Source organism: Ceratotherium simum, chromosome 10, assembly GCF_057802395.1.
Source record: "Ceratotherium simum simum isolate JZ-2026a chromosome 10, ASM5780239v1, whole genome shotgun sequence".
Lineage (NCBI taxonomy): Eukaryota > Metazoa > Chordata > Mammalia > Perissodactyla > Rhinocerotidae > Ceratotherium > Ceratotherium simum.
Window position 1 is genome coordinate 60,762,531 of NC_141909.1, and position 27,332 is coordinate 60,789,862.

The 27,332-nt window shown below is 35.7% G+C and overlaps 1 protein-coding gene across 5 annotated transcripts in view; it reads left to right on the forward strand.

The window, feature by feature from the left end:
• SETDB2 (SET domain bifurcated histone lysine methyltransferase 2) overlaps window positions 1–27,332 on the forward strand; it is an 80,322-nt gene that overhangs the window by 4,459 nt on the left and 48,531 nt on the right. For 3 of the 5 annotated variants that reach the window (XM_087436073.1, XM_087436069.1, XM_087436070.1), the window contains exons 2-6: window positions 2,503–2,859; window positions 11,431–11,556; window positions 12,569–12,634; window positions 15,597–15,693; window positions 24,562–25,125. In XM_087436073.1, coding sequence (XP_087292199.1) covers window positions 2,844–2,859; window positions 11,431–11,556; window positions 12,569–12,634; window positions 15,597–15,693; window positions 24,562–25,125 — 869 coding nt within the window. In that variant the 5' untranslated portion in view covers window positions 2,503–2,843. The remainder of the gene's footprint in view (window positions 1–2,502; window positions 2,860–11,430; window positions 11,557–12,568; window positions 12,635–15,596; window positions 15,694–24,561; window positions 25,126–27,332) is intronic. The other 2 variants (XM_004433666.3, XM_087436071.1) reach the window with 1 other exon arrangement.

The window sequence follows — 27,332 nt, forward strand, 5'->3', positions numbered from 1 at the left end:
ACTTTACTTTCTCTGATCTTGCAACAATCCCCTTCCATCCCCCCTTCAAAAACATAACTTCCCATGGTTATATCTTCTAGCATTTTTGTTTCATTCATTTTGTTTCATTTCATTTATTAAAACCCATTTTTAATCTGTGTTTATCTAGCATTAATGTGTGTTACTCATTTATTTGCACACTATTGCTTCTTGTACCTCTGTATACCTTCTAGGTTGGTTTGTGGGGTTTTTTTTGTTTTGTTTTGTTTTGTTTTGTTCTTTTTGGTGAGGAAGATTGGCCTTGAGCTAACAACTGTTGCCAGTCTTCCTGTTTTTGCTTGAGGAAGATGGTCCCTGAACTGACATCTGTGCCAGTCTTCTTCTATTTTGTATGTGGGATGCTGCCACAGTATGGCTTGATGAACGGTGTGTAGGTCCGTACCCGGGATCTGAACCTGGGAACCCCGGGCTGCCGAAGCGGAGCTCACAAACTTGAACCACTACGGCTCCCCTTCTAGGTTGTTTTTTGTTCATGAACTACTTCTTTATTTCTTTCAGAGTCTCTGAGTGGCTCTTTGAATGTCTGTAAAAGTCTCTTTTTTGTACCCTCACTATTGAAAGATAGCTTGGCTGAAATAGTATTCTGGATTCAGACTTATTTTCTGTTAACAGTTTGCATCTGGCATTTCTAATGAGAAGTCCCATTACCAGTCTGATACACATTCCTTTTAGATAGTCTAGGTTTTCTGGAAGTTTCTAAGACTTTGTCTTCATTCTTGATATTCTGAAGTTTATCCACAGTTCATCTAGTGATGTGTATTAATAATCTTATCCTGCTTGGTACTCAACGGACCCTTAGTGGGCTTATGTGTTTTCCAGTTCTGAGAAATTCTGGGTCATTATTGCTTCTTCATTCTCTCTGTTTTATCCCTCCTCTTATTATTTCTTTGTTCTGTGTTCTGAATGAATTACTCAACTCAATCTTCCATCTTAATAACTGGCTCTTGGGCCGGCCCCTGGCTTGGCCGTTAAGTGCGCGCGCTCCGCTGCTGGCGGCCCGGGTTCGGATCCCGGGTGCGCACCGACGCACCGCTTCTCCGGCCATGCTGAGGCCGCGTCCCACATACAGCAACTAGAAGCATGTGCAGCTATGACATACAACTATCTACTGGGGCTTTGGGGGGAAAATAAATAAATAAATAAAATCTTAAAAAAAAAAAATAACTGGCTCTTCATCTGAGTCTATGCTATTATTCAATCATCTGTTGAGTTTATTCAACAACTGTTTTTATATCCAAGATATCTAATTGGTTAGTTTTCAAAATTGTATGTTATTTCATGGATGAGGTTTCCTTCTTTAGCTCTTTGAAGATATTAAATGCAGTAACATTTGTTTTAAAATTATTTTCAGGATGCTCTATTAATTCTCCTCTTGAATGTAAGTCCATCATTTGGTGGGCTTGTTAAGTCTCTTTCATAGTGTAGCTTTCCTCAGATGTTTGATGACTCTCAGTTGTGCACTCGTCTCTGAGAGGACTGGCTCTTCCTTTTGCCGTGTTGTGATGGTGGTTGGCATTATCGCTGCAGCTTCCCATCTGTTTCCTTTCCCCAGAGAGATCTCACAGACTTGGTACATAGAGAATTCCCTTTTTGTTTTCAGCATGACTATATATTTTTAATTTTTAAAAAATCTTCTAACATTTCTGTGGAGTTGGTGGAGTGGGAGAAGAATTTATCATATGTTGACTAATATCTTGAGACTGGAAATTGTTAATCTCTTTTTGACCTATTAGTTCCACTTCTAGGTATATATCTTAAGGAAATAATCAGAGATATGTATAAAGTATGTTCCAGCATTATTTATTATACTGAAAAAATAGAAACAATCTAAATGTCCAATATAGAGGTTTATTTACGGTACTAATTAATAATTTGTTAAAATTTAATTATTAAAATTATTTAGTGTACTTTAATAGCTTAGCATTGCTTAGCATAGCATGGCTTAGCAACCAAAGTACATTATATAGCCACTTAAAAGTCACAGAAAAATATTAATGATAGGGGGCAAATTCAGGATATGGTATCAATGAAAGATTATAAAAAATTATACTGAAATCCAAATTTTGTTTTAAAAGTATATATTGAAAGGATAATAATAATTGCTAGCGTTTATTGGGTCCTTTGTATGTGCCAGACACTATTCTGAGTGTTTAAGTCTTATCCTCACAACAACCCTTTGAGGCAGTTAGCATTATTATCCTCATTTTAAAAGTTTTTATAAAGTATTTATAAAATGGGGGTAGTTTATGTTAATTAACAAATATATTAAATATGAGTGATTCTCAATTTCTCTGTAATTTTCCTAATTTTGATATTTACACACTTTTTCCAGTTAATATGTATTCTTTTTTCATAATAGTTCATGCTATTTTAAAAGACAGAACTATTGTTATAACAATCTCTTTTTTCACATATATTTTATTCTTTACAAATATGTCCCATTCTTTATTGTTTTCCTTACAGAATGAATTCACGGACCAAAAGATGGAGTTGGTTTTTATTTTTAAAAAGATATTATCAATGATCTGATATAACTATAAATATTCATTTGATAAAGATGCATGGACTTGTCATTAGCTTGGACTAGTGGTCGTTTCTGAAGGTTTCTTCAACGAATTTCTATTTGAAAATTCAAGTATCAAAGAATATTTGGTTTAGAATGGTGTAATGATGTATTTTCTTTGAGGACTGCAAATATCATAGAGACCACAGTTGGATTCCAGTTATATTCTCCAATCAAAGTGATTCAGTCGTTTAATGAAGTTAATTTTGGAGAGTTTTATGTTTATAAACGACGCCAAAAGATGGGAGAAAAAAATGGTAGGTTGAAAAACCATTGTTAAACTTTATGTTTAAAAGTATATTGACTACTTAATGAAATTGATTTGTGGAATTTTCAAGGTTTTTTGTTGCAAGTGACTTTTCTGAATTAAAAGGAATTAAGGGTTTATTCTCATGTAGTCAACAATTTTAACTGTCTTTATAATTAATTGTGTATCTGTAATGCTAAGTCAGTACTTTAATGCACTTTTTGAAAATATACTTTATCTTTTAGATTTACAGAAAAATTGAGAGGATAGTACAGAGATTTCCCATATTCCCTGCACCAAGTTTTGCCTGTGATTAACATCTTAACATTTGACTGCTACATTTGTTAAAATTAATGAACCATTATTGATATGTTATTATCTAAAGTCCATAGTTTATTCATATTTCCTTAGTTTTTACCTGATGTCTTTTTCTGTTCCAGGATTCCATCCACGATACCACATACATTTACTTGTCATGTCTCCTTAGGGTCCTCTTGGATGTGACATTTCTCAAACATTGCTTAATTTTTATTTTGTAGGATTTTGTATTCAAGTATTTTTCAGGATGCGCCTCTATTGGAATTATTGACTAATTTTTTTTCTCATGATTAGACTGGAGTTATGGGTTTTGGGGAGGAAGACCATAGAGATAAAGTACCATTTTTACCACATCATATCAAGGGTACATGTTATCAACATGATTTCTCATTTATTGATGTTGAGCTTGATCACCTGGCTGACATAGTGTTATCTGGTTTCTCTACTGTAAATTACTCTTTTTTCCCCACTCCCTTTCCCTACTGTACTCTTCGACAGGAAATCACTATGTGCAGCCCACACTTAAGGAGTGGGGGATTTATGCTCCCCCTCCTTGAGAATGGAATATCTACACTAATTATAGAATTCTTCTGCAAGGAAGTTTTGTCTCCTTTCCCCTATTTCTGTAGTTGTTCAGTCATTTATTTATATCAGTATGTAATCATGGATACTTATTTTATACTTTGGGTTATAAACCAGTACTGTTTTATTTTATTACTCAAATTGTCCCAGGATTGGCCATTGGAAGCTCTTTCAATTGGCTGTGTCCCTTTGACCTACCCCCATTAGGCTGTGTCCCTTTGACATACCCCCATTAATATAGGTAGTTTTTGTTTTGTTTGTTTTCTTATTTTTGTTTTTTAGCAATTCTTTATTTTCTAGTACTAGAAGATGCTCCATGCTCATCTTATATATTTCCTGCCTCAGTTCTAGAATCAGCCGTTTCTTGAATGAGCCCTAATTCCTTTTACTGGAGAATGGTATTAGAAACCAAGATCTGGTGACAGGTGTGCTCATTGTTAATGAGGTGTCGTTGCTTATAGGCCCTCTCAGCTGTCAGAACAAGGAAATGTATGTATGTACTAACCTGTACATATATGTATCTATAAATATTTCTATATATAACCATCTGTACTCTATTAAGCTAAACATGAGTTTATATTGATGATAATCCATTACCACATGGATCATTCTAGCCTGCTTTCCTTGCTTATCTGTAAACTCCCACTTGAACAGTGAGAAATGTGGCTCCCACTATGTGTTATCCATTTACTTAATTACTCGCTTTCAGTATATATATATATATATATATAGCAGTATCAGAAAGGTAAACTTATTCCCGAGTGGAAGACTACAGTGCTTGTGCTCAGTTCCTATTGCCTTTAGTCTTACGGACTCCATATATTTCCAAAGTTATTTAGGTCAGCACCTTTTGTACCCAGTCCTTCAGTGCAGTTGTGTATACATTTGTAATATAGACTCTCTTGTCACAATCTGCATTCCTTCCTGGGATCCTGACCTTTTAAATGATATTTTAAAATTCGCATACATTAAGGTTCACTCTTTTGTGCTTTAAGGTTCTATGGATTTTGACAAATGCATAATGTCACGTATCCACCGTTACAGTATCATACAGAATAGTTTCACCACCCTTTAATATACTTGTAATATATGGATTATTATACAGATCATAATACAGTGGTCTCCCCTTATCCACAATTTTTCTTTTCATGGGTTCAGTTACCTGCAGTCAATCATGGCCCAAAAATATTAAATGGAAAATTCCAGAAAATAAACAATTCATAAGTTTTAAATTGCATGCCATTCTGAGTAGCGTGAAATCTTGCACTGTCCCACTCCATCTTGCCTGGGATGTGAGTCATCCTTTTGTCCAGTGTATCCATGCTATATATGCTAATCATCCATTAGTCACTTGGTAGCTGTCTCAACTGTTGCAGTATCGCAGTGCTTGTGTTCAGGTAACCCTTATTTTACTTAATGATTGCCCCAAAGCACCAGTAGTCATGCTGGCAATTTGGATATACCAAAGAGAAGTTATTGTTGTTAATATCTTACTGTGCCTAATTTATAAATTAAACTTTATCATTAGGTATGTATGTATAGGAAAAAACATTGTAAATATAGGATTGGTATTATCTGCACTTTCAGGCATCCACTGGGGGTCTTGGAACATATCACCTATGGATAAGAGGGACTACTGTACTGATTTCACTGGGCCATTACCTAGGCCAGTGGTTCTCAAACTCTCTTTTGATCTCAGGACCACTTTATATTCTTAAAATATTTAAAACCCCTAGCAGCTTTTGTTTATGTGGATAATATCTGTTCGTATTTACTGTATTAGAAACTGAGAAGCTTCAAAAATGTTAATTGGTTCATTTTTTTTTAACAGTAAATGCAACATGTTAACATAAGTTACATTTTTGTAAGAAATAAGTATTTTCTAAAATAAAAAAGTTAGTGAGAAGAACATTGTTTTAAGTTTTTACAAATCTCTTTCAAGTTGGCTTAATAGAAGAAGGATTCTCAGATCTGCTTCAATCTGTTGTGATATGTTGCTTTGGTTTTAATGTATAAAGAAAATGAAGCTTCACACAGAGAAGAAGTGGGAAAAAGAAATAATATTTTAATAGCCTTTCACATAATTGTGAATATTTTTCTTTTATACAACTACAAAACTCAACAAGTAGTCATTCCTTTAAGGTTAGTCATAGTGTAGAATCTGAACTCTTATCAGTGAGTTTTTGTTTTTTTGTGTGTGTGTGAGGAAGATCAGCCCTGAGCTAATATCTGATGCCAATCCTCCTCTTTTTGCTGAGGAAGATTGGCCCTGGGCTGCCCATCTTCCTCTGCTTTATATGGGACACCGCCACAGCATGGCTTGACAAGCGGTGCGTTGGTGCACGCCCGGGATCCGAACCTGCAAACCCTTGGGCCGCTGAAGCGGAGTGCCCGCACTTAACCACTTTGCCACCGGGCCGGCCCCATCAGTGAGGTTTTTTACACTCTGTTACATTAAAATCTGTTAGTCTGTCTTGCACTTTGAATGGGTCTTTTACACATGTATGATTTTATAACAGGCATTGGCCACTTGGAAAATATTGGTTTAATGAACATGCAGATTTTCCAAATGTTGACACATTTCATCATACAATATTAAAAAGTCACATTTGTTAATATTGCTACCAATCTCATCTAAAAGTGATTAAGTATTGAGAAGTTGTCAAGCTTACCATGGCAGATACAAGGTTTCCAAATTTCTAATTTTAACTTGGTAGCTTGAATTTTATGTTTAACAACAAGTGCTGTCAGTTTTGTCCTTCGCGTGATAAGCTCACTTTGTTCATTTTTGAAAAAATGTGTACCAAACACCCAAGTCTGAAAAAACATAATTTTTATTAGTGGTTCTTTTAAGTAAGAATGGTTTTCCATGAGAAAAAAAAAAGAGCGGCTAGTTTAGCTTACAACTCACACAGTCTCAATAGTGCTTTTCCTTGAGACAGCCATTGAACTGTGGTGATAATTTATGTTGCTTTATCAAGGACATTCTCAAATGAGAGTGGTGGTGAAGAGTACAGTGACTTACTGGTAGTTTGGTGCCACTGCCTTAATTCATGCTAAGACACCAACGCTTTTACTTACCAGTGCTTTTGTACCATCACTTAAGGTCAATACAGGGAAAAAAGGCAAATAATGTCTTAGTATTACTATTAAAGTAGTTTCACATAGCGTATTCTGAGAAAGGATTTGGGGACCCTCAAGGGTTCATAGAGCACAGTTTGTTGATCACAGGCTGAAAGATGTCTTAGAGATCCTCTAGACCAATGCCCTGAAGCTCCTCAAGGGATGGAGAGAGAGATATATATATTTCTGTGTACCTAGGTCATTATCAATGTATTTAGTAAGTACTCTGTAAATATTCATGAATTCAGATTAGTGTGATTCATGAGCATTGCCTATTTACAAAGACTGTCTATCTCAAGTGAAATGTGGAAACATATAGTGTAACTATATAAGTCAGTTGTCTTCCTTTACAAAGCTGCTCTGCTTCATAATTATATTCTTTCTTTCTTTCTTTCTTTCTTTATTTATTTATTTATTTTTGTGAGGAAGTCTAGCCCTGAGCTAACATCCAATGCCCATCCTCCTCTTTCTGCTGAGGAAGACTGGCCCTGGGCTAACATCCATGCCTACCTTCCTCTACTTTATATGGGATGCCGCCACAGCATGGTTGACAAGCAGTGCGTCAGTATGTGCCCAGGATCCGAACCGGCAAACCCCAGGCCACCGCAGCGGAGGGCGCGCGCTTAACCGCTGCCCCACTGGGCCGACCCCCGATTATATTCTTACAATAAATAGTCATATCTAGCTAAATAAGGGAGCAAGAACAGTAGAGTTATCAGATGGTGTTCTGCATTTCTGGAGGCAAGTAGCAGCAATATTAATATACTGATTTGATTTGCAATTCAAGTACCTGCTCCTATATTCTTAGTAAGTGGCTTCAGTATGTATAGTGAAATATATTGAAATTTTTCCGGTTTTAAATTACAACCCTGAGCATTCATACAATGCACAAAGAAGTAAAGAAAAGGAGCAGGAAGCTAAAATTGTTTACATTGTAGTAACCATCTATACAGCCTACAGTTGAAATGAAATCACTCAAGTGTTTCTTCTTATGATACTTATTTAGCCTCTTTGTTCAAAAAAGTTATTAACTGGATCTGTTAATCTCATTTATCAGATATGTTGGTTATCTCTTTTCATACTTAATATTACTGTGGTTAAAAGTTTCCATAGCAAGAAGACAAAAATGATCAAGAGGGAAGACATGAGCAATAAGAGCCATTTAAATATGAGAATTAAACCTAGCAGTATGCGATAATAAGGATGTCATAAGGAACAATATATTAAAAACCTAGAATAAATAAATTTGAATTGCTTAGTTAAATTCATTTATTGTACAAGTAGATATTTTCAGTATTTTCTGATTGGCTTTATTTTCTTAAATTATATTACCAGTATCCTCTTTATTAATCCATTCCAAGACTAAGCATTTACCCTGTTCACTTTTTAAATAATTCATTTTAAGTATTTCCTATCAGAATAATGTGGTATCATATATTGACATTTCTAACACAGTTTTAAATGATAGTCACTGAGGAACAAAAATTCAGTCCTGAATTTTTAATTCAATTAAGTTCAATTGAATTTTAATTCAATTTTTAATTCAAATAAATCCTGATTGCTTTCTTTCATCATCACTATTTATTTTTTCAGGCCAGGAGAGAGTCGTATATGATTCCAGAAAATTATAATGCTACCAAAAGCTATTTCTAAATACCTTTCAACATCCTTCCCTTCTAGATGTCCACCTCAAATAAAGATAAATCCCTAGTGTGGAGTATTGACTCATATCCATGAAAAGAAACATGGTAACAGTAGTCAATTAAGTACTTTCATAAATAGTTTTGCCTTAAAACAATGATTTTTTTTGTTATCTGTCAGTAAAAAACTTAATGATTTTAAGGATTTGTGGAAAGCCTTGCTTCACAAAATATTTTCCCCACTTAGCTGAATGATCTCTAAAATTCCACAATTAAAGATTAATTCCTTTTGCCTGACTATACCCTATTAAATTATATACAGTAATTTCTTGCTAACTGCCACGTGCTTATCTGCATATCAACTCTATGAGGTAGATGCTATTATCATTCTCATTATTTTACAGATATGGTCACACAGCTAATAAGTGGCAGTCCTGGGATTCAAATCCAAATACATCTGAACTGCAAAGCCCAGATTGTTAATCTCCGCTTCTGTTCTTCCACTGACTCCTGAGATGCTACTCTGCTGTGGTTTCCTTCCACCTATTTGCTCCTTCTCGGTCTCCATGGTTCCTTTCTCTTGTACTCGTTCTTTACATGTTGATGTTGTACAGAAGACCCTCTTTTCATTCTACATATTCTCCCTAATCACATTTATTCTGTGGCTTCAGCAAGCATTTGTGTGCTGTTGACTCCAAAATTTGTATGTCTGGGCCAGATCTTACTCTGGAGCCTGTGTATCCAGTTTACTTGCCCTACTAATTTCTCACTTGTTTCTCTACCTTTATTCCCTCTCTCAATGAATATCATTACTATAATTATTGTTGCCTGAGTCAGAGACTTAGAAATCATTCTTGTCTCCTCCCTCTTCCCACTGCAACCTGAGTGATCTTTCTAAGAAACAAATCTAATCACACCATAAGATCTTCAAATTCTTGAGTGGTTCCCCATAGCCTTCCATGCAAAAATGAAGTTGCTTTGCATGGCACACAAGGCCCTCCATGTCATGGCCCCCCCCGCCTCTGAAGCATTTCTCATCCCTTTTGTCCTCTCATGTTGCATTTGTTTCAAATATTGAAACCTTGTTTGAACTGTGCTATGGGGAATTAAAAGTAGGCTTAGTCTTGTGTAGTACACATTGGACCAGAGGGTTAACAGGGAAACAACGTTCCTCCTGAGGCTGCTGTGGTGGCAGCAACCCTCATTAGCCAGAAATCCCCTTTGGGTAAGGTGACTTTGTCAGGGAGAGTTGGGACTCTGAGGCCTAAGCCTCTTATGAAGATGCTCACTGCATTGCCAAACTTGTATGTTCTGGGTTTAATTTTTATTAAGGAAAATGTATTTTTTGTAAACTTACTGAGGTCCCTTCTCATTAATCCTCCCAATGACTTCTCAAGGGACCTTTCTAAAGTGTGGTTATTATTAAGTCCTTCCTTTGCTTAAGGCCCTATTAATTAATTTTAAACATATTATACATTAATTTTAACATTTTATAAATAAGTTGTGTTTAGCATTTTAGGTATTTTTGTTAGTTTTAAACGTGGTGTAAGTGTGAGATTTGGTTTTTGCCAATTTATTTTTTTTATTTTTCTGAGGAAGATTTGCCTTGAGCTAACACCTGTCGCCAATCTTCCTCTTTTTGCTTGGGCAAGATTCGCCCTGAGCTAACATCTGTTGCCAGTCCTCCTCTATTTTGTATGTGGGCCTCTGCCACAGCATGGCCATTGACAAGTGGTCTAGGTCCACTTGGAACCGAACCTGAGCTGCCAAAGCAGAGAGTGCTGAACTTAACCACAGGTCCACCAGGAATGGCCCTGCCAATTTATTTTAATTGCCTTTCTCATACTTCTGTTTTCAGCTTTGAAAGGATTATTTCTCTAGGAAATGTTCGATTAAGTTGTTAGCTTGTTGGGCATCTAAAATGTTGGCTAATCTGGGGCCGGCCCCATGGTTTAGCAGTTAAGTGCGCGTGCTCCGCTGCTGGTGGCCCGGGTTCAGATCCCGGGCCCGCACCGACGCACCACTTCTCCGGCCATGCTGAGGCCGTGTCCCACATACAGCAACTAGAAGGCTGTGCAACTATGACATACAACTATCTACTGGGGCTTTGGGGGGAAAAAATAAATAAATAAATAAAAATTTAAAAATAAATAAATAAACAGGTAAAAATTAATTTAAAATAAAATGTTGGCTAATCTATATAACTTTCTTTATAAAAACTTCAAACATTTTACTTCATGTAATTATTAAAAAGTTAATATAAAAGACATTTTAAAAAGCTTTATTGTTGGACGTTTAGTTATTACAGTAATTGTTGAGATGTTTCATTCTGAAACCATCACTTTCATACTCAGTAGAGGTTATATCCTTGAAACTTTTAAAATGTATATGTGTCTGTACATATGCCCACTACCACCCTAGAATGAAGTCATTCTTTCTGTTTTCCAGTTAAGAAGTAGTGTCACTAAAGTTTTCAACATATTTTTTTTTCTTTTTTCTTTGCTGGGGAAGATTCACCCTGAGCTAACATCTGTTGCCAGTCTTCCCCCCCTTTTTTTTAATGTGAGCTGCCACCACAGCATGGACACTGACAGATGAGTGGTGTGGTTTGGCGCCTGGGAACTGAACCCAGGCCGCTGAAGCGGAGCGCACTGAACTTTAACCACTAGGCCATCGGGCCTGGCCCTCAACATGTTTTTTAAATTAGCAGCAATAAGTGAGATACTTAGATCATAGTGTTTGTTTCTAGTTCTTTGTAGAGAAACAATGACCAAAATGTTTTTCCTCAAGGAAAGCCATAGACCAATTAAATCTTGATTTTGTTTAGAAACCAACCAGATTTTCTGTAACATGTACCTTGGGGAAATTATAGTCTATTTCTAACGAGCTCTTAGGCTATTCACTTTTTTTTATTTTAGGTGATGCAAAAACTTTCTGGATGGAGCTGGAAGATGATGGAAAAGTGGATTTCATATTTGAACAAGTGCAAAATGTGCTACAGTCACTGAAACAAAAGATCAAAGATGGGTCTGCCACAAATAAAGGTTTGAAGTGATAAAAACTTTCAGTACATTTAATGCTAAATATTACCCACTAGCAATAAAGTATAATTCTATTTCCAGTGTTGTTTGTTTTAAAAGTTAAATAATTTCTTTTGTTTTCTAAGAACCTAACATCAGTTCTGCTTTTTTTGTGTTCTCTGCTTCTATAAAAACTTTACCGTACCATGGACATTTTGTAAAAGTGGGTAAAGATGATTATTTTGAATAATAGCTACTGAATTTATCTCTTTTTATCTTAGGCTACCTTTTTTTCCCTATTTTTTTTTCCTTTGTTTCATTTGTGGGCTCTTGCAAAAGTATTATCTGCTCATTGTACATTTGGTACATACAGAAAAATATAACGAAAATTATCCATTACCCCATCATTCAGAGACAGCTAGTATTTTTTTAAATGTAAAAGTACATGTAACTATATTTTACCTGCTTTAAACAGAACTTGCCCTACTGGTCTTCTGAAAGCAAACTTGCAGTCTGTGTAGGCAGTCAATTCAGTCATCCAAGTTTTTTTTTTTCTCTTTCTTTGTCTTCAACCCTGGTTGGTTGTAGAACATAAGACTTTCTGTGGAAAGCTCCTTCATTCCATCAGGACATATGATTTTTCAAGCAAATTTTCCCCCAGACTATTCTTTATTTTTTTCCCAAACTATTCTTAATACTTTCTGAATGTTCTTATGACATTAATCTATTATGTACTTGTCCAAAAAAATAGTACTACTTTTCATTTTGATATTCCTTCTCCTTCCTTCGTGAGTCAGATATATCTAGGTTTGAATCCAGTTCTGCCACTTCCTAGCTGAATGACCTGGAGTAAATAGCTTAATCTCTAAGCTTCAATTTCCTTTTCTCTAATGCAGATAACCATAAGAACCTCTCAGAGGAGTTGTGAAGATTAAATGAGATAAAGGATGTAAATTGTTTAGTACAGTAGTTGGCACCATGAATAAAGGTGCTGCTGCTGATGATTGTTTTCTTTCTTGTTTCCTTTCCTTAACAGAGTACGTTCAAGCAATGATTCTAGTGAATGAAGCAACTATCAGTAACAATTCGACATTGATGAAGGGTAGGTAACATTTCTAATCCCAATGTAGAGTATTCTCTGGTGTTTTCTTGAGTTAAAGCAGGCCAGCCTTATTTATGTCACGTTACTTAAAGATAATTTAAAATAAAATGTAAGATCTATATAGGTAAGTTATATAAATCAGTTTCCCTATTAAATGAAAAGTCCTACCCATCCAGAGATAGGAAATGTATCTCTTCTTCAAAAAAGCTTCTCGTATAAGAAAGGCAAGACTCCAAACCACTATAAACCCACGCTGTGTGAAGAACAATACTAGAAAGTTATATTCCGGTGTAGATAAGTTGGTGGAAAATCTTTTCGTTTCTAGATTATTATTAGGCCATCAGTCTTCCAGACTCTAAACAAATTCATTTTATTTTATTTTATTTTTTTGAAAGTTTTATTTATTTATTTTTTCCCCCAAAGCCCCAGTAGATAGTTGTATGTCATAGCTGCACATCCTTCTAGTTGCTGTATGTGGGACGTGGCCTCAGCATGGCCGGAGAAGCGGTGCGTCGGTGCGCGCCCGGGATCCGAACCCAGGCCGCCAGCAGTAGAGCGCACGCACTTAACAGCTAAGCCATGGGACCGGCCCCTAAACAAATTCATTTTAGATGAAATTGATCAAAGACAATGTACCAGGACTAGAAAAAGAAAAATTGAAAAATTATTTTATCAGAATCACTATCCTATAAATCTTAGTCTATTACTAATTTGCTAAAGTGTTGAGGAAGTACGCATTTACTAGATTTTAATTAATACTGCCAAATATTGTCAACAAATTGTAATAATCTTAACTGTTATAATTTGGAGCCTTAAGATTTTAAATCTCTGAAAATATAGCCTAGCATCATCAGTCTCTTTTAAAGAAACATTTTGGGGCCAGCCCCATGGCTTAGCGGTTAAGTGTGCGTGCCCCGCTACTGGCGGCCCAGGTTTGGATCCCGAGCACGCACCGACGCACCTCTTGTCCGGCCATGCTGAGGCCGAGCGCTGCGTCCCACATACAGCAACTAGGAGGATGTGCAACTATGACATACAACTATCTGTTGGGGCTTTGGGGAGAAAAAGGGGAAAGAAAAGGAGGAGGATTGGCAATAGATGTTAGCTCAGGGCCGGTCTTCCTCAGCAAAAAGAGGAGAATTGGCATGGATGTTAGCTCAGGGCTGATCTTCCTCACAAAATAAAAAGAAAGAAAGAAAGAAACATTTTGTTATTCAAAAGTATTCTCAATTTCAGTAGCCAATGTATAATTTTAGAAGAATCGATTCTTTAAGAAAACAGTCTTTTGCAGTATCCTTCAGTAGCACTTGGAATCAACACACTCTTAAGGAATTACATTCGTTTTGCAAGAGAGAGACTTTAAATCCAAGAGGTGGTAAAAGGAACTAATTCTAAACAAAGTCTTTGTTTTATCTGAAACCGTCTATTTCCCACTATAAGTAAGTTGAGCTTTTGTTTTTGTTCTTTTAAAGTAATAATTTCATCAGTAGAAATGCTGAATATTATAATTTCGTATTCTACATAGTTCATCTTAAATGTAATGAATTTGTCAAAATAAAAGAATATATTTGCCAGTGGTAGAGCAATGTTTTTAAGTAAGTAATTGGGCAGTTGTTTAATTGACATTGTTGACAAATGAAAAACTTTCTAGTAATAAGGTTTCATGTTAGTATTTATTTACAAAGAATATTGAGACTGAGAGAAATAAAAGGACTTGGTATTGAGATCAAAACAAGACATCCCAGATCTGGCCTAAACTCCCCAAACCACTAATTACCTTTATTTTTCTTGTTTGTGTATAACTCTGTAAAATATTTGCTGTTGCGCATACAAAGGATTGGATACTGTTGTCTTGAAAGGAATTATTATTTCCCTTTTACCCCCTTATCTAGTGATTAATTTTAAATCTCCATGTTTTTCAGTAAATCTTATTTCTAACTATGCTTTATATACATTTGCTTTATTCATATTTGTAGTATGGATTTATATGACTCATGCAAAAAATTAGCTAGGAAAAATCAGAAATTCTTAATTAATTGGTTATTATAGCTCTCTTCAGCTATCAGATTTTAAGCCTTCTTTCTTAACCTAGAAAATTAAAGAGGGATATTTGTTTTCCAATTAGCCAAGAAGTTACCTTGGATTATAACTTAAAGTATTCTTTTATTTACTTAAACTTTTTTTTCTTTTTAATAAGACTGGTCTGCACAATAAGGGACCAATGCAAGTTAATAATCCAAGGCAGGATGAGAATCACTTTTTCTTAAGGTCCATCAGTGCATAGGAAAAAGCACATTAAAAAAAAAAATCTTTAAACCAAACATAGGATAGTCCACCTATCCATTTTTCAAAATAAGAAAAGGAAATCTATAACTTTTTTCATTAAATACAGAACTTATTCTATATTGTCATCATGTTAGAGAGTAAGAATAGATCAAGTAGAAAAAGAAAAGACAAGAAATGAGATGAAATTAAGTGCAGAAACATATAGGAGAGACTAGGAGAAATATTAAAAGACAACTGGAAAGACAAAAAGAGGTACCCAAATACCCTCCTGCCCCCCAAAAAATATAGAGTAGTAGAATGAGAAAACAATAGATACATAAACTTTCCATTTTGTGACCTTTTATAGAGCCTTTAAGAGTTATTTTATTTTCTATAAAATAAGCAGAAGTAGGGATACTTGGTGTTCACCTTAAAAGTTGTTTAAGTTCAGGCCAAACTAGAGTTTCTGCAGTGGAAATCTCTTTTATCCTAAGTCTTTTGTTTTATCCTATCTTATTTTCTTAATGTTTTTGAAAATATTGACACCTAATTTTGTGGTTCAGTCTTGAAATCTTAATATGTTTACAGATTTAAGAGCTCCATATATCTGTAGTCAGTAAAGGTATTATTAGATAATAGAGTGAATAATTTTTAATTGGGTATACTTGTTACTCATGTTTGTATTTTATTCATGTAGATCATATGTCTGTGACCCAAAATGAACAGGAAAACAAATCAAGTTCATTGCCCTCTACATCACATGAAGACACCTTTCCAGAAGACTGTACATTTCTGTAGGTATATAAGTTAAACTTATGTTGTTAATGCTTTTGCTCCCAGAAAGAGATTTAATCTTTCTAATATTTGACATGAGTAGATATACTATATAAAAAAAGATCCTTTCCCATAAAAAGCTTTAAAAGTTGTAAATTTTAGTATTTTATGTAAGATAAAGGCTCATGAGTCCCTTAATAGGTTACTTATTTGTTCATGTCCCTGGGTAATCAAGTCTTTTAATAAAATTTAGCTTAGGATGTCTTTGTGTATATTATTAACATACTGAAATCTACCATCTGGCTTTTTTTTTTTAACTAGAAAATTATTTTTCCTGGATTATTTCTTTTAAAGTAGAGTATTGAAAAGAGTCAAAAATATTTCTTTTAGTATCAGTTCAGTTTTTAAAATGCATAACAGCTCTAAATTAGTATCCGAAGGTTTATGAGAATAGGCTAAATTTTTCTGGCCTTGTCTTTCTCCTTTACCACTAATTTTAGTGAAGATTCCTCAGCATAAAGTAGAATTGTATAAGAGGAAATCTGACACGCTCACACTTAGTCTTTATTTTTAGTGGGTAATGTCTGTACTAAAACTTTCAAGTACTAGTTAAAAGGGAAGTTTCTGAAAGTATTTTGTGCTAGGGCAGGAAACAGAATTTCAAAAAACAAAAAAGTTTCTATAGAAAGAAAGTTTTTAAGTTTATTGCCTTATTTTGTTTGTCCTTTTAGCCACATATTAACCAAAAAAATTGTCAATGTAGAATTCTTTTTTTCTTTTTAGTGCTTTTTTTTTTGTGAGGAAGATCAGCCCTGAGCTAACATCCGATGCCAGTCCTCCTCTTTTTGCCGAGGAAGATTGACCCTGGGCTAACATCTGTGCCCATCTTCCTCTACTTTATATGGGACGCTGACACAGCATGGCTTGACAAGCAGTGCATCGGTGCGTGCCCGGGATCTGAACCTGCAAACCCTGGGCTGCTGCAGCGGAGCACGCACACTTAACCGCTGTGCCACTGGGCCGGCCCTCTTTTTAGTGTTTATGAGAGTTGTAGATTGACATTGTTACATATGATTTGCATTTACAAATATTAGAGATGTCCCTACAGTTTAAATCTAAAAGACTCATAAAACTTATTTTAAAATACTCTCAAAGAAAGCTAAGTTCACACTTTTAAAACTCTGTAACTGGCCAGTACAGTAGCTCACAAAACAAATTTTTTTCCTAGAAATTCTGACCCTCTGATATGTAGTACAAAATTTCATTACCTTTTAAAAGCAAATTCAGTCACTCTAAATCACTAAAATATCAGATTCTTTTTCATATAAATTACCACCAAACCAACTGTCCCTCATTTTATATTTAGATAATTGTATTTTAAGCCTAAATGCAGGAGTTGGTTTATTCTCGTGAAGTGTCCCTTTCTGGTTTTAAGTTCGTTATCCTAGCTTATCAGAATCTTTTGAATTTGAATCTATCTGTTATGTTTTCTTTCTAGCTTTTTATCTTGTACAAATATATTTTAAAAAGCTTTCTAGTCTTTATTAAAGTCACTGAAAGCAATATTGGATAAGACAAGACCAAAGAAAAACCTAAAACCTGGCTAGCTCACTACTAGAGACCTCTTTTCATTACTCTTCAGAAAGAACTGTTCAACCAACCGTGACTTGACTTACCTCTACTATTGTCCCACCTACATTTCTCTATTTTACTCACAAGGCTTTCATGAGAAATCAAGATTCACTGCTATAGCTTTCGATATCATTACCAAACTTTATCAAAAAGGAAAATTAAGTTAATTTATACTTTTCTCACCTAGTTCATCTTGGCTTTTCAAATTCTAAGTATTTAAAAGTCACATGCTTTATTCTCTCTTCTAGAAATTGTTTAGAGATCAATATTAAGCTAACCATTCTGTACTTTCTGGAGTATTAACCTTTGTCCCTTTTTTAAAAAATCAAGGCAGCATTTTCCCATTTTTCATTCATATTTGAAGTTTTTTCAAGACCTTGAGGTTTAATTTGTTTGTGCTTAGAGTCTTAAATATATTTAAATAAACTAGCATTCTAGGACCACCCCCCCCCTTTTTTTATTTGGTGAGGAAGATTGGCCCTGAGCTAATATCCATTGCCAGTCTTCCTCTTCTAGGACCCCTTTTTAACTATCACAGACTTCAATTCATTTCATTTTCTTCTGGTCTTTCCAACTTGAGGACGATACTTAATAGATGTAAAAGACAAAGCAAAATTGTTTTTGAGCTCTTCCTTCTCTCTATTGCCAGTTAACCTTGTGCTGTCTTTTCCCTAACAGACTGTCTTCTTATTCCAAACACAGCTTTAAAAATTTCGTTGTTGTTTTATTAGCATTTTTGGAATCCTCAGTTCTTAGTAGGCATGAGCTTTTGTGACACTTTTCTTGTAGGTTCACACCAATATTTTGTATTCATAATTGGTCTTTTTTTCTTTTGTACATATTCTTTTAAAAATCTGAGCTTCTTAAATTAAATTGCTTTCTCTATAACTGCTTTCCCATCTCATTAGAATTATTTACGATTGTATAGTCAGAACTTCATTTCCTTAGAACCTGCAGTTCTTCTTGTGCTGTATTCCCACTCAGAGGCTTTGTCCATGAGATCTTATCTAACTTTGAGTTGAACTTTCTGAAATATTTTCAGATGAAGGGACATGTCTAATTAGGCTCAGGTTTTCTTTCTTTGCCACTAAGAATTCCAAGGCCACATTTCATTCTTGACCAGAATTGCGTTTAATTCCTTTTATATTTCCTTTGCACATCATGAGTTTATTACTTGTTTTGCTTTCAGTAGTTAAACTCCTAGTAGGCCAGCAGTCTCATAGGCACACTGGCAAACTAAATGGCGAATAACTAAAGGCACAGATTCTCAACCCCAGCTGAATTGCTCAAGAGCATACGATTTGTTAATGGCAAAACCAGGGTGAAAATTTTAGGTCTCATAGAAAACTGGCTTTTTGTATTTTATTCTTGAGTTGAATTGAATTTCCATTCTATATAAGTGAGCTATAACATAGGTAAATGTAAAAAGAAAAACTTTATTCCAATGATAAATCTTTTACAAAGATACTTTTGTGATGTCAAGAAACCTGGCTTAATTCTTTTTCTTTTTTTATAATTTTATTTATTTATTTTTTCCCCAAAGCCCCAGTAGATAGTTGTATGTCATAGCTGCACATCCTTCTAGTTGCTGTATGTGGGACGCGGCCTCAGCATAGCCGGAGAAGCGGTGTGTCGGTGCGCGCCCGGGATCCGACCCCGGGCCGCCAGTAGCGGAGTGCATGTACTTAACCGCTAAGCCACGGGGCCGGCCCTAATTCTTTTTCTCAGTCAAGTACTTTCGTTTGTCAGCAACACACACTTACTCAAGCTGGCTTAAGTAGCGGAATTTATTAGAGATACCAGGCATGCAGCTTTGGCTAGTGTACATGGTGAAAGTGGGCTTGCTCCGCTACTAAAAGACACAGGTGTGAGTTTAAGTCATTTGGCTTTTCATATGACGTGCACGCAAATACCCAACAGAAATTTTTTTTTTTCCCCCCCAAAGGCCCAGTAGATAGTTGTATGTCATAGTTGCACATCCTTCTAGTTGCTGTATGTGGGACGCGGCCCCAGCATGGCGGGACAAGTGGTGCGTCGGTGCACGCCCGGGATCCGAACCCGGGCTGCCAGTAGCTGAGCGCGCGTACTTAACTGCTAAGCCACGGGGCCGGCCCCCAACAGAAATTATTTTTAAAAAAATACACACACACACACATACACCTAACCTACACATACATATGTAAATAAGTTAAGTGTTCAAGAACAGAAAATGTAATACAGCAGGCCGTATAGAGACTAGAGTTGGAACTGGAAAATCAGTCCCTGAGGTCAAGGTCCACATTATTTAGCTCTGCTTTTCTCCATATGTTATCAATTGGTTCTTCTGTTCCCATATAGCCTAACATAGCTGCCCCACCTAAACACTACGTGACCTAGTACGAGTGTTACCTTGTGATATATTTTTTGATAATAAATTCTTGAGAGAGACTGTAAATAGCCTAGTATGAATACGTGATCCAGCAGCTTTTAGTCCACTGAAATTAAAATGACCACTTTTCAGAATAGGATAACCAAAGAAGGAACTTAGCAGAAAATAAACTTGTCTACTACAGTCTTTAAGATGAATACAGTTTTCATTCATTTTTTTAAATATGCCCCTTCAAAGGTCATAAAGGATAGAATGACTTTTTACCTCAGACTTGCCAAAAGCTAGGAAATCAGTTGGCAGTCTCAGAAGCCGTGCTCTGCCTTGTAGTTCAAGTTCAAGGTGTCTAATGACAAAACAGTTCTCAAGCCACATACAGACTGAGAAACTCCTACCCAGAGGCTCGTAGACAGGTGCAAACAATACTGGATAGCCATACCTACTTATCTTTTGTTTACCTCCAGCATTTTAATGGTTTTGGTCAGTAACTAGGTTTACAACACTGCATAGGATTGGTTTTCTTTATTTTTATTTTTGTTTTTTCCAGTAATGTGTCTTCATACATATAAGAAAGTTAATCTTCCTCCCCATAAAATGGGATTGAAATTAGGTTACTTTACTCTTGAGACTTGTAGTAAGTTGATTTTCTTTCATTTATTTTATGAAATGAGGCACAGATAAGAAAAGAATCATTTCTAAAGTTCGTATCAGTGTTTCATTTCCATGTTTTTCTGCTTCTTGTTTTCTAACTTTTATTAAATATAGTAAGATATTTCTCCCTTTGTTATTGCTCGATAACTTGAGGCTTACACTTCTTAATTTTTATTAGATTAGTCACCAGAAGAGTACATTTAAGCCGGGTTGGCTAACTTTATTGAAATCCTAAATTCCAAATTACAGATTTTACCAGTGTGTTTACTATTTCAAATTTTAGTCCTACGTAGTTCTAATCTTATATTCTTCCAGTAATGACTAACTCGCAGCTGTACTTATTAAGTGTTACATGAGGAAATTATGTACAAGCACACTGTAAACTGTAAACTACTATACAAATATTAGTTATTATTTAAGAACTAAGGGTAACCCAGATACTTTGTCACATATACCCTGAGTTAATCCCTTCATATTCAGAGAAGAACCTTTTGAGTCATCCAATTAGTATTTCATATTCTCCTTCCCCCAAAATAGGAAAACAGAAACAAAAAAAGATCATAGTTGAAATAGGGGAAATCAAATAATGACATTTGGAGAAAAAGATGCCACAGAAATCAGTTTAAAACATAATTTATTTGGTTAAGGCAAGGTGAAAAGGGAAATGAAACATTCAGTTTACTGGTTATACAACCCTGTAGATGTATAACTCACTTGAGAGTGAGTAGCCTACATCAAAACAGAACAAAGCTGTGAGAGCCTAAGAGAATTTATTACAATGAATACTGAATGCAGCAAAACAAAGGGGGTTATATCTCAGATAGACAAATAAATAGAAGTGCTCAGAGTTCAGAGTATCCTATAATGATTTATAAGAAAAAGTGGTAGGAAGGAACTTGGCACTTGATAATAGGGGAAAAGCAATTCTAGGCACAGGCTTTAAAAAACAAGGAAGTGTTGGATACCAAAATAAATAAATAAACGAAGAAAAACAATTACTAAAGTAGACTAGGCTAAAAAAGAAGTGAAATGGAAGAGTAAAACAAAAGGTACATTATAGAATATATTTCTTACTGTGGAATGCACACCCAACATTATTCAAAAATACAAAAATAGATTGAAGTTCTTTAAAGGGGAAACAATGTTTTAAAAGTCTTATTTGTTAGAAGTACATACTGATTTCAGGTAAAAAGATATAATGTCTAGGATTTGCTTTAAAATACTCCAGTATTTTAAATACTGTCTAGGATTTGCTTTAAAATACTCCAGTTTCAGGGTGGGGCAAGAGGGGGGAGAATAGATGAAATAAAATAGGCAACATGTTGATAATTATTGAAGCTTGGTAACAAGTATCAAAGATAAACAAAGCCAGACATTAAAGTGGTGAAAACAGATTTTATTCAGTAACTACTGACAGTAGGGGAAAGAGCTGAGCTCCATTCCGATTTGTGCTGAGGTGACTGGCATTTTAAAGGGAAATGAGGGAGTAGGGAGGGAGGAAGGCAGGAGCTCAAGTGAGAAATTACAAAGAGTTGGTCAGCGTGAATGCCCAGGAGGCCAGCTGTGTGCGCTAGCTGCCAGTTTTCAAAGTTAGGATTCTGTCCTCCCACAGAGACTGGAAGACAGAGGCCCTGTCCTTCCTGATGATTACCTTTCAAAGGAATGGCTTTCAGGTCCTTGAGAAAGACACTCCTGAGTTGTAGGAGATAACATATACATCTCAGAGGGACCAAGGCAAGTTTCACAATTGTAAAGCATTTTTTAGTAAATTCTGTGAGAAAGAAAGGTCAGGGGCTTATCTTCAGGTGTTGGCTAGAAGAAACAGTAAATTCTCCTGGCAGCATTGAGCTTTCTCAGGCAGGCACTTTATTGGGGGGCTGGGGTCATCCTAGAGACATGGTCTTATGCTGCTAGAAGCCTTGCTAGAGTTCTCTTGTCTCTTAGTGCACAGGTTGGGGCGGAGTCGTCATGTGCCGAGAGTTCTGCAGCTCTCACAAATATATGGGGGTCCAATATATCAATCTTTTTTAGTGAGAAAAATATGCTCTTATGTATGTGTTTGAAAGTTTTATTAATAAAAAGTTATTTTTAAATGTATATTCTGTTGACCTAGTGATTCCCCTTTAAGGAGTGTATCCTAAGGTAATAATCAGGAATTTGGACAAAGATTTATGTATGAGGATGTTCATCAAAGTATTAACATAGAAAAAAGTTGGAAACAAATGTTTCCAACATTAAAAGATTTATAAACAAATTATAATACATCCTTTTACCTATTAGATTGTCCAAAATCCAAAAGCATCAAGAGCCATTGATTGATGAGGCTCTGCAAAAGCAGGCACTCTCATAAATCGCTGAAGGAGCTGACCCCATGGAGAGCAATTTGGCAATCTTAACAAAATTACTAATCCATTTACCCTATGATCTAGTATTCCCACTTCTGGGAATGTATTCTGCAGTGATAAATCTTTACATGTATGAAATTGTTAGGTGCAAGCTTATTCATTACATCATGATTTGTAATAGCAAAAGATTGGAAACACTAAAGGTGTTTCCAGTTAAATTGTTAGTTAAATAGTTAAATAAATTGTGGGATTTGTGGAGAGAATTACAGCTGGAAAAAGGATGGGAAACCTCATATCTGTGCATTCAGTATGGTAGCCACCAGCTACCTGTGGCTATTTATAAATTTGAATTAATTAAAATCAGTGAAATTTAAAATTCTGTTTTTTGGTTGCACTAGCTACATTTAAAAGTGCTCAGCAGCTACATGTGGCTAGTGGCTACCCAATTTAACAGCAAAGATGTTCTATAGAACATTTTCATCAATGCAGAAAGTTCTGTTGGACAGTGCTGCTTTATATGGTGAGTATAAAAATATCTCTAAAACACAGATTACTTTTATAATAATTGACAGACACCTAAAGATAGATAGAAAATATATGGAAAACAAACTTAGGTTCTTTGTGAAAGTTTAAAACCCAAGTTTTAAACACATGGAATCTTTTCACAGATTTTTCTTTCTTAATAACTTCATTTTCTCCTGTCAGTTTACCATTTTCATATGTGTCAGTATGATGCCAGGTGGATTACATAATATGCAAAAAATTCAGTTGGTACAATTGCTGAAGGCAAACAAACAGCATAAAGGATTCTTGATGAATTAATTATTTTTTGGCTGGCTTTTAGTTTTTTGCCTGAAGATGTAACCTTCCTCAGCTCTTTATTGAGTGCATGCTCTAAATGAACTCTGAATTTGTTAGGTGCTGTGGCAAAAAGTTCAGTGATTATAGCTGGAATATTCTGAAATTAGGTTGTGGTATAATAAGAAAGATATTTGGTCTTTGCCCAGGTCCCTGGCACATAGCTTCTAAAACCTTTGGAATGTCCTGAGTAATACGAGTGTCTTTGGCATGCTAATGAGATGACTTTTGGTGAGGGCCTCCTAATTAGCTTTTTAAACTTTGATTAGGAGTTTGAAACTTTCAGCCCTGTCTCCCAACTCCAGGGAGAGGAGAAGGGCTGGAGATTGAGATAATCACCACTGGCCAAGGATTTAATCAATCATGCTTACGTTAATGAAACCTCCGTAGAATAAAAACCTCTGAACAACAAGGTTCTGGGAGTTTCCTGGTTGGTGGACACTTTTAGGTGGTGGGATGGTGGCATATATGGAGATGGCATGGAAGCTCCATGCTCCTTCCCACTTTCCTTGCCCTGTGCATCTCTTTTATTTGGCAGTTCCTGAGTTGTATATTTTATTATTAACTGGTAATAGGAATTAAAGTGCTTTCCTGAGTTCTGTGAGTCTTTCCAGCAAATTATCAAACCTGAGGAGGGGGTTGTGGAAACCTGCAGGTTGGTTGGAAGTATGGGTGGCCTGGGACTTGTATTTGGCATCTGAAGTGGGGGGCACCTTGTGGGCCTGAGTCCTTTAACTTGTGGGATCTAATGCTAACTCCCGGTAGGTAGTGTCAGAATTGAATCAAATCATTGTTTGAAGAAGTGGTGCTGGAAAAAACAGCACATGTTTGATGTCTGGAGGAAGAAAACCCTTTGAGGTATAACCTTTATATGGCTGCAGAACATATTAAAATGTTTATTTCAGAATCTGGCTTATGTTAGTGGTATCTAAGAAGAAGAAAATAGGAACTAATTACCACTTTAGTGTGCAGTGTTTTTTAAAAATGGGAATTGTACTATAAATTTGAGATACTAATAAATAATTAATTTTAAACAGATTCCCCCAAAATAAGAAAATTCCCCCTCTGGAAAATAAAGTTGCAGACTTTAGAGAAAAAGAATCATCTTTGAATTTATCTTATCAAAGTCATGACTGCTCTGGTGCCTGTCTGATAAAAACACCACTAACCTTCAAGGGAGAAAACCCTCTGCAGCTGCCAATCAAATGCCACTTCCAAAGACGACATGCGAAGACAAACTCGCATTCTTCAGCACTCCATGTGAGTTATAAAACCCCTTGTGGAAGGAGTCTACGAAACGTGGAGGAAGTTTTTCGTTACCTGCTTGAGACAGAGTGTAACTTTTTATTTACAGATAACTTTTCTTTCAATACCTATGTTCAGTTGACTCGAAATTACCCAAAGCAAGAAGAAATTGTTTCTGATGTGGATATTAGCAATGGAATGGAATCGGTGCCCATTTCTTTCTGTAATGAAATTGACAATAGAAAGCTTCCATACTTTAAGTACAGAAAGACTATGTGGCCACGAGCATATTATCTAAACAACTTTTCCAACATGTTTACTGATTCATGTGACTGTTCTGAGGGCTGCATAGACATGTGAGTAGAAAAACATGGCATTTCAAAAAATCTTCTGAATGTAGGGGTACTTGTCAAGAAGATTTGCTATGTATCAATTTGTCTGTCTGTCTCTGTCTAACTGTCTAAAACCTGTTCACCAAACGTCTGAAATGGAAAGATGTACTCTCTTACTAGCAGTAGAAAAGAAAACTCTTTACCAAATATTATACTAATTTGAAAATTATTTCTTCTAAGGATGAATATTTCCTTTAATCTAGTACCATAATCATCACAGTGGCAATTACAGCTAATGCCATGTAATAGTGCCAAAAACTGTGACAAGTGTTTTCCATATATTTTCTTATTTAATCCTTACAAAACCCCATGAGGTAGGTAATATTATTTCCATGTTACAAATGAGGAAGTTGAGAAGCCAATTGTAAGGTCATAGGGCAAAGAAACTGGAGAACCAGGATTCAAACCTGTGCTCTTAACCACTATGTAATATGTTTTATTTTACTTTTTTTTAAAACTAATTAATTAATTTTTTTGTGAGGAAGATTAGCCCTGAGCTAACATCTGTGCCCATCTTCCTCTACTTTATATAGGATGCCGCCACAGCATGGCTTGACAAGCGGTGTGTCAGTGTGTGCCCGGGATCCAAACCTGTGAACTCCGGGCCACTGCAGCAGAGCGCGCGTACTTAACCACTGCACCACCGGGCGGGCCCTGTTTTATTTTACCTTTACAAATCATTTCCTTGCTACTTTTTTTTTTTTTTTAATAATTTTGTTTGTTTATTTTTTTCCCCCAAAGCCCCAGTAGATAGTTGTATGTCATAGCTGCACATCCTTCTAGTTGCTGTATGTGGGACACGGCTTCAGCATGGCCGGAGAAGCGGTGCGTCGGTGTGCGCCCGGGATCCGAACCCGGGCTGCCAGCAGCGGAGCGCGAGCACTTAACCACTAAGCCACGGGGCCAGCCCTCCTTGCTACTTTTTTAGAAAGTTAATGGTGCTTATAATTAGTACTCTCTTGGTCATAACATTGACATTCCATAAAAAAACGAAAACTTTCCTAATGTATTGAGACTTTAAAAACTTTTTTGTTTTAAAAGTGTATAATATACATGTATTTGTAGGTATGCATATATAGAGTGCAGTTGCATTATTTGTATATTTAATTTAATGCAAATTTAGCTACCTATACTAGGCAAAAGAATGAGAGAGATAAAAAGAAATAATTTAAATATTATAGATAGTAGTTTTCACCATCCTCTCAGTTAGTTGGAGTGTGAGATGAGATATATAAATCTGCTGTTACCTCAGTTTGGCTCAGTTCCTTTAGGCCTGTCATAGAGGCAGCCTCTCACTATGCCAAGTTTTATTCTATTTAAAAATAAGTTTGTTTTTTTTTTTTAAAATATTGCCTCTAAATATAATTCAGCTACATCTGGTCAAGCTCAACCTCTTTCAGTGCTGGAGAAAAAAACTGACTGTTGGAAAATGTTTAATCTACTTTGTGGTCAATTTATGAGATCTTTTAAAGAGTAATTTTGACCATATGTGATTTTTGCCTTTAGACTGTAGAAACTAACCTTCACACAACATACATCACCAGTGTATGTATTTTCATCTGTTGGTCAGAAATGACAAGAGAAATCACACAAGTAAGCAAAGGCTGAATCTGGAAATGGACATAAGCACTGTGGTGGCCAGGGATTCTAATTCTTACAGGAATGAGAATTAAACATGTCCCATGCATGGCAGAGAGTAGGCACTGAGCTCTCCAAGGGGCTAGAAAAAGGGACCTGCGAAACACTGAGAAGTAGGCTAATATCTCACAGGGCCTGGAATCGTATTAATAACAACGAGGTTTAGAACTGTGAAACCCATAGGTCAGAGCCAGAGCAATGGGGAAAGCAGCCAAGATAGAGGAGCACAGAAGGTATGATTTCAGACAGTCAAAGCACACAAAGACATTTAGGACCGCGAAGGCAGCATGAGTCCCAACAAATGGGAGAATTCACACCTGAAGAATCAGAGATAAATGTAGAATCTGATTAAAAGAAATTTTAAAATAGGTATGTTGAAAATGTCCAAAGATATAAAATATTAGCATCCATGTAACCAGAAAAGGAGATTATTTTTTTTAAAAAAGGTATATATGAAAAAGAACCATTTGGAAATATGGGAAATAAAACATATGGTCATTGAAATGAAAAACTGAATAGACTAAATGGTAGCA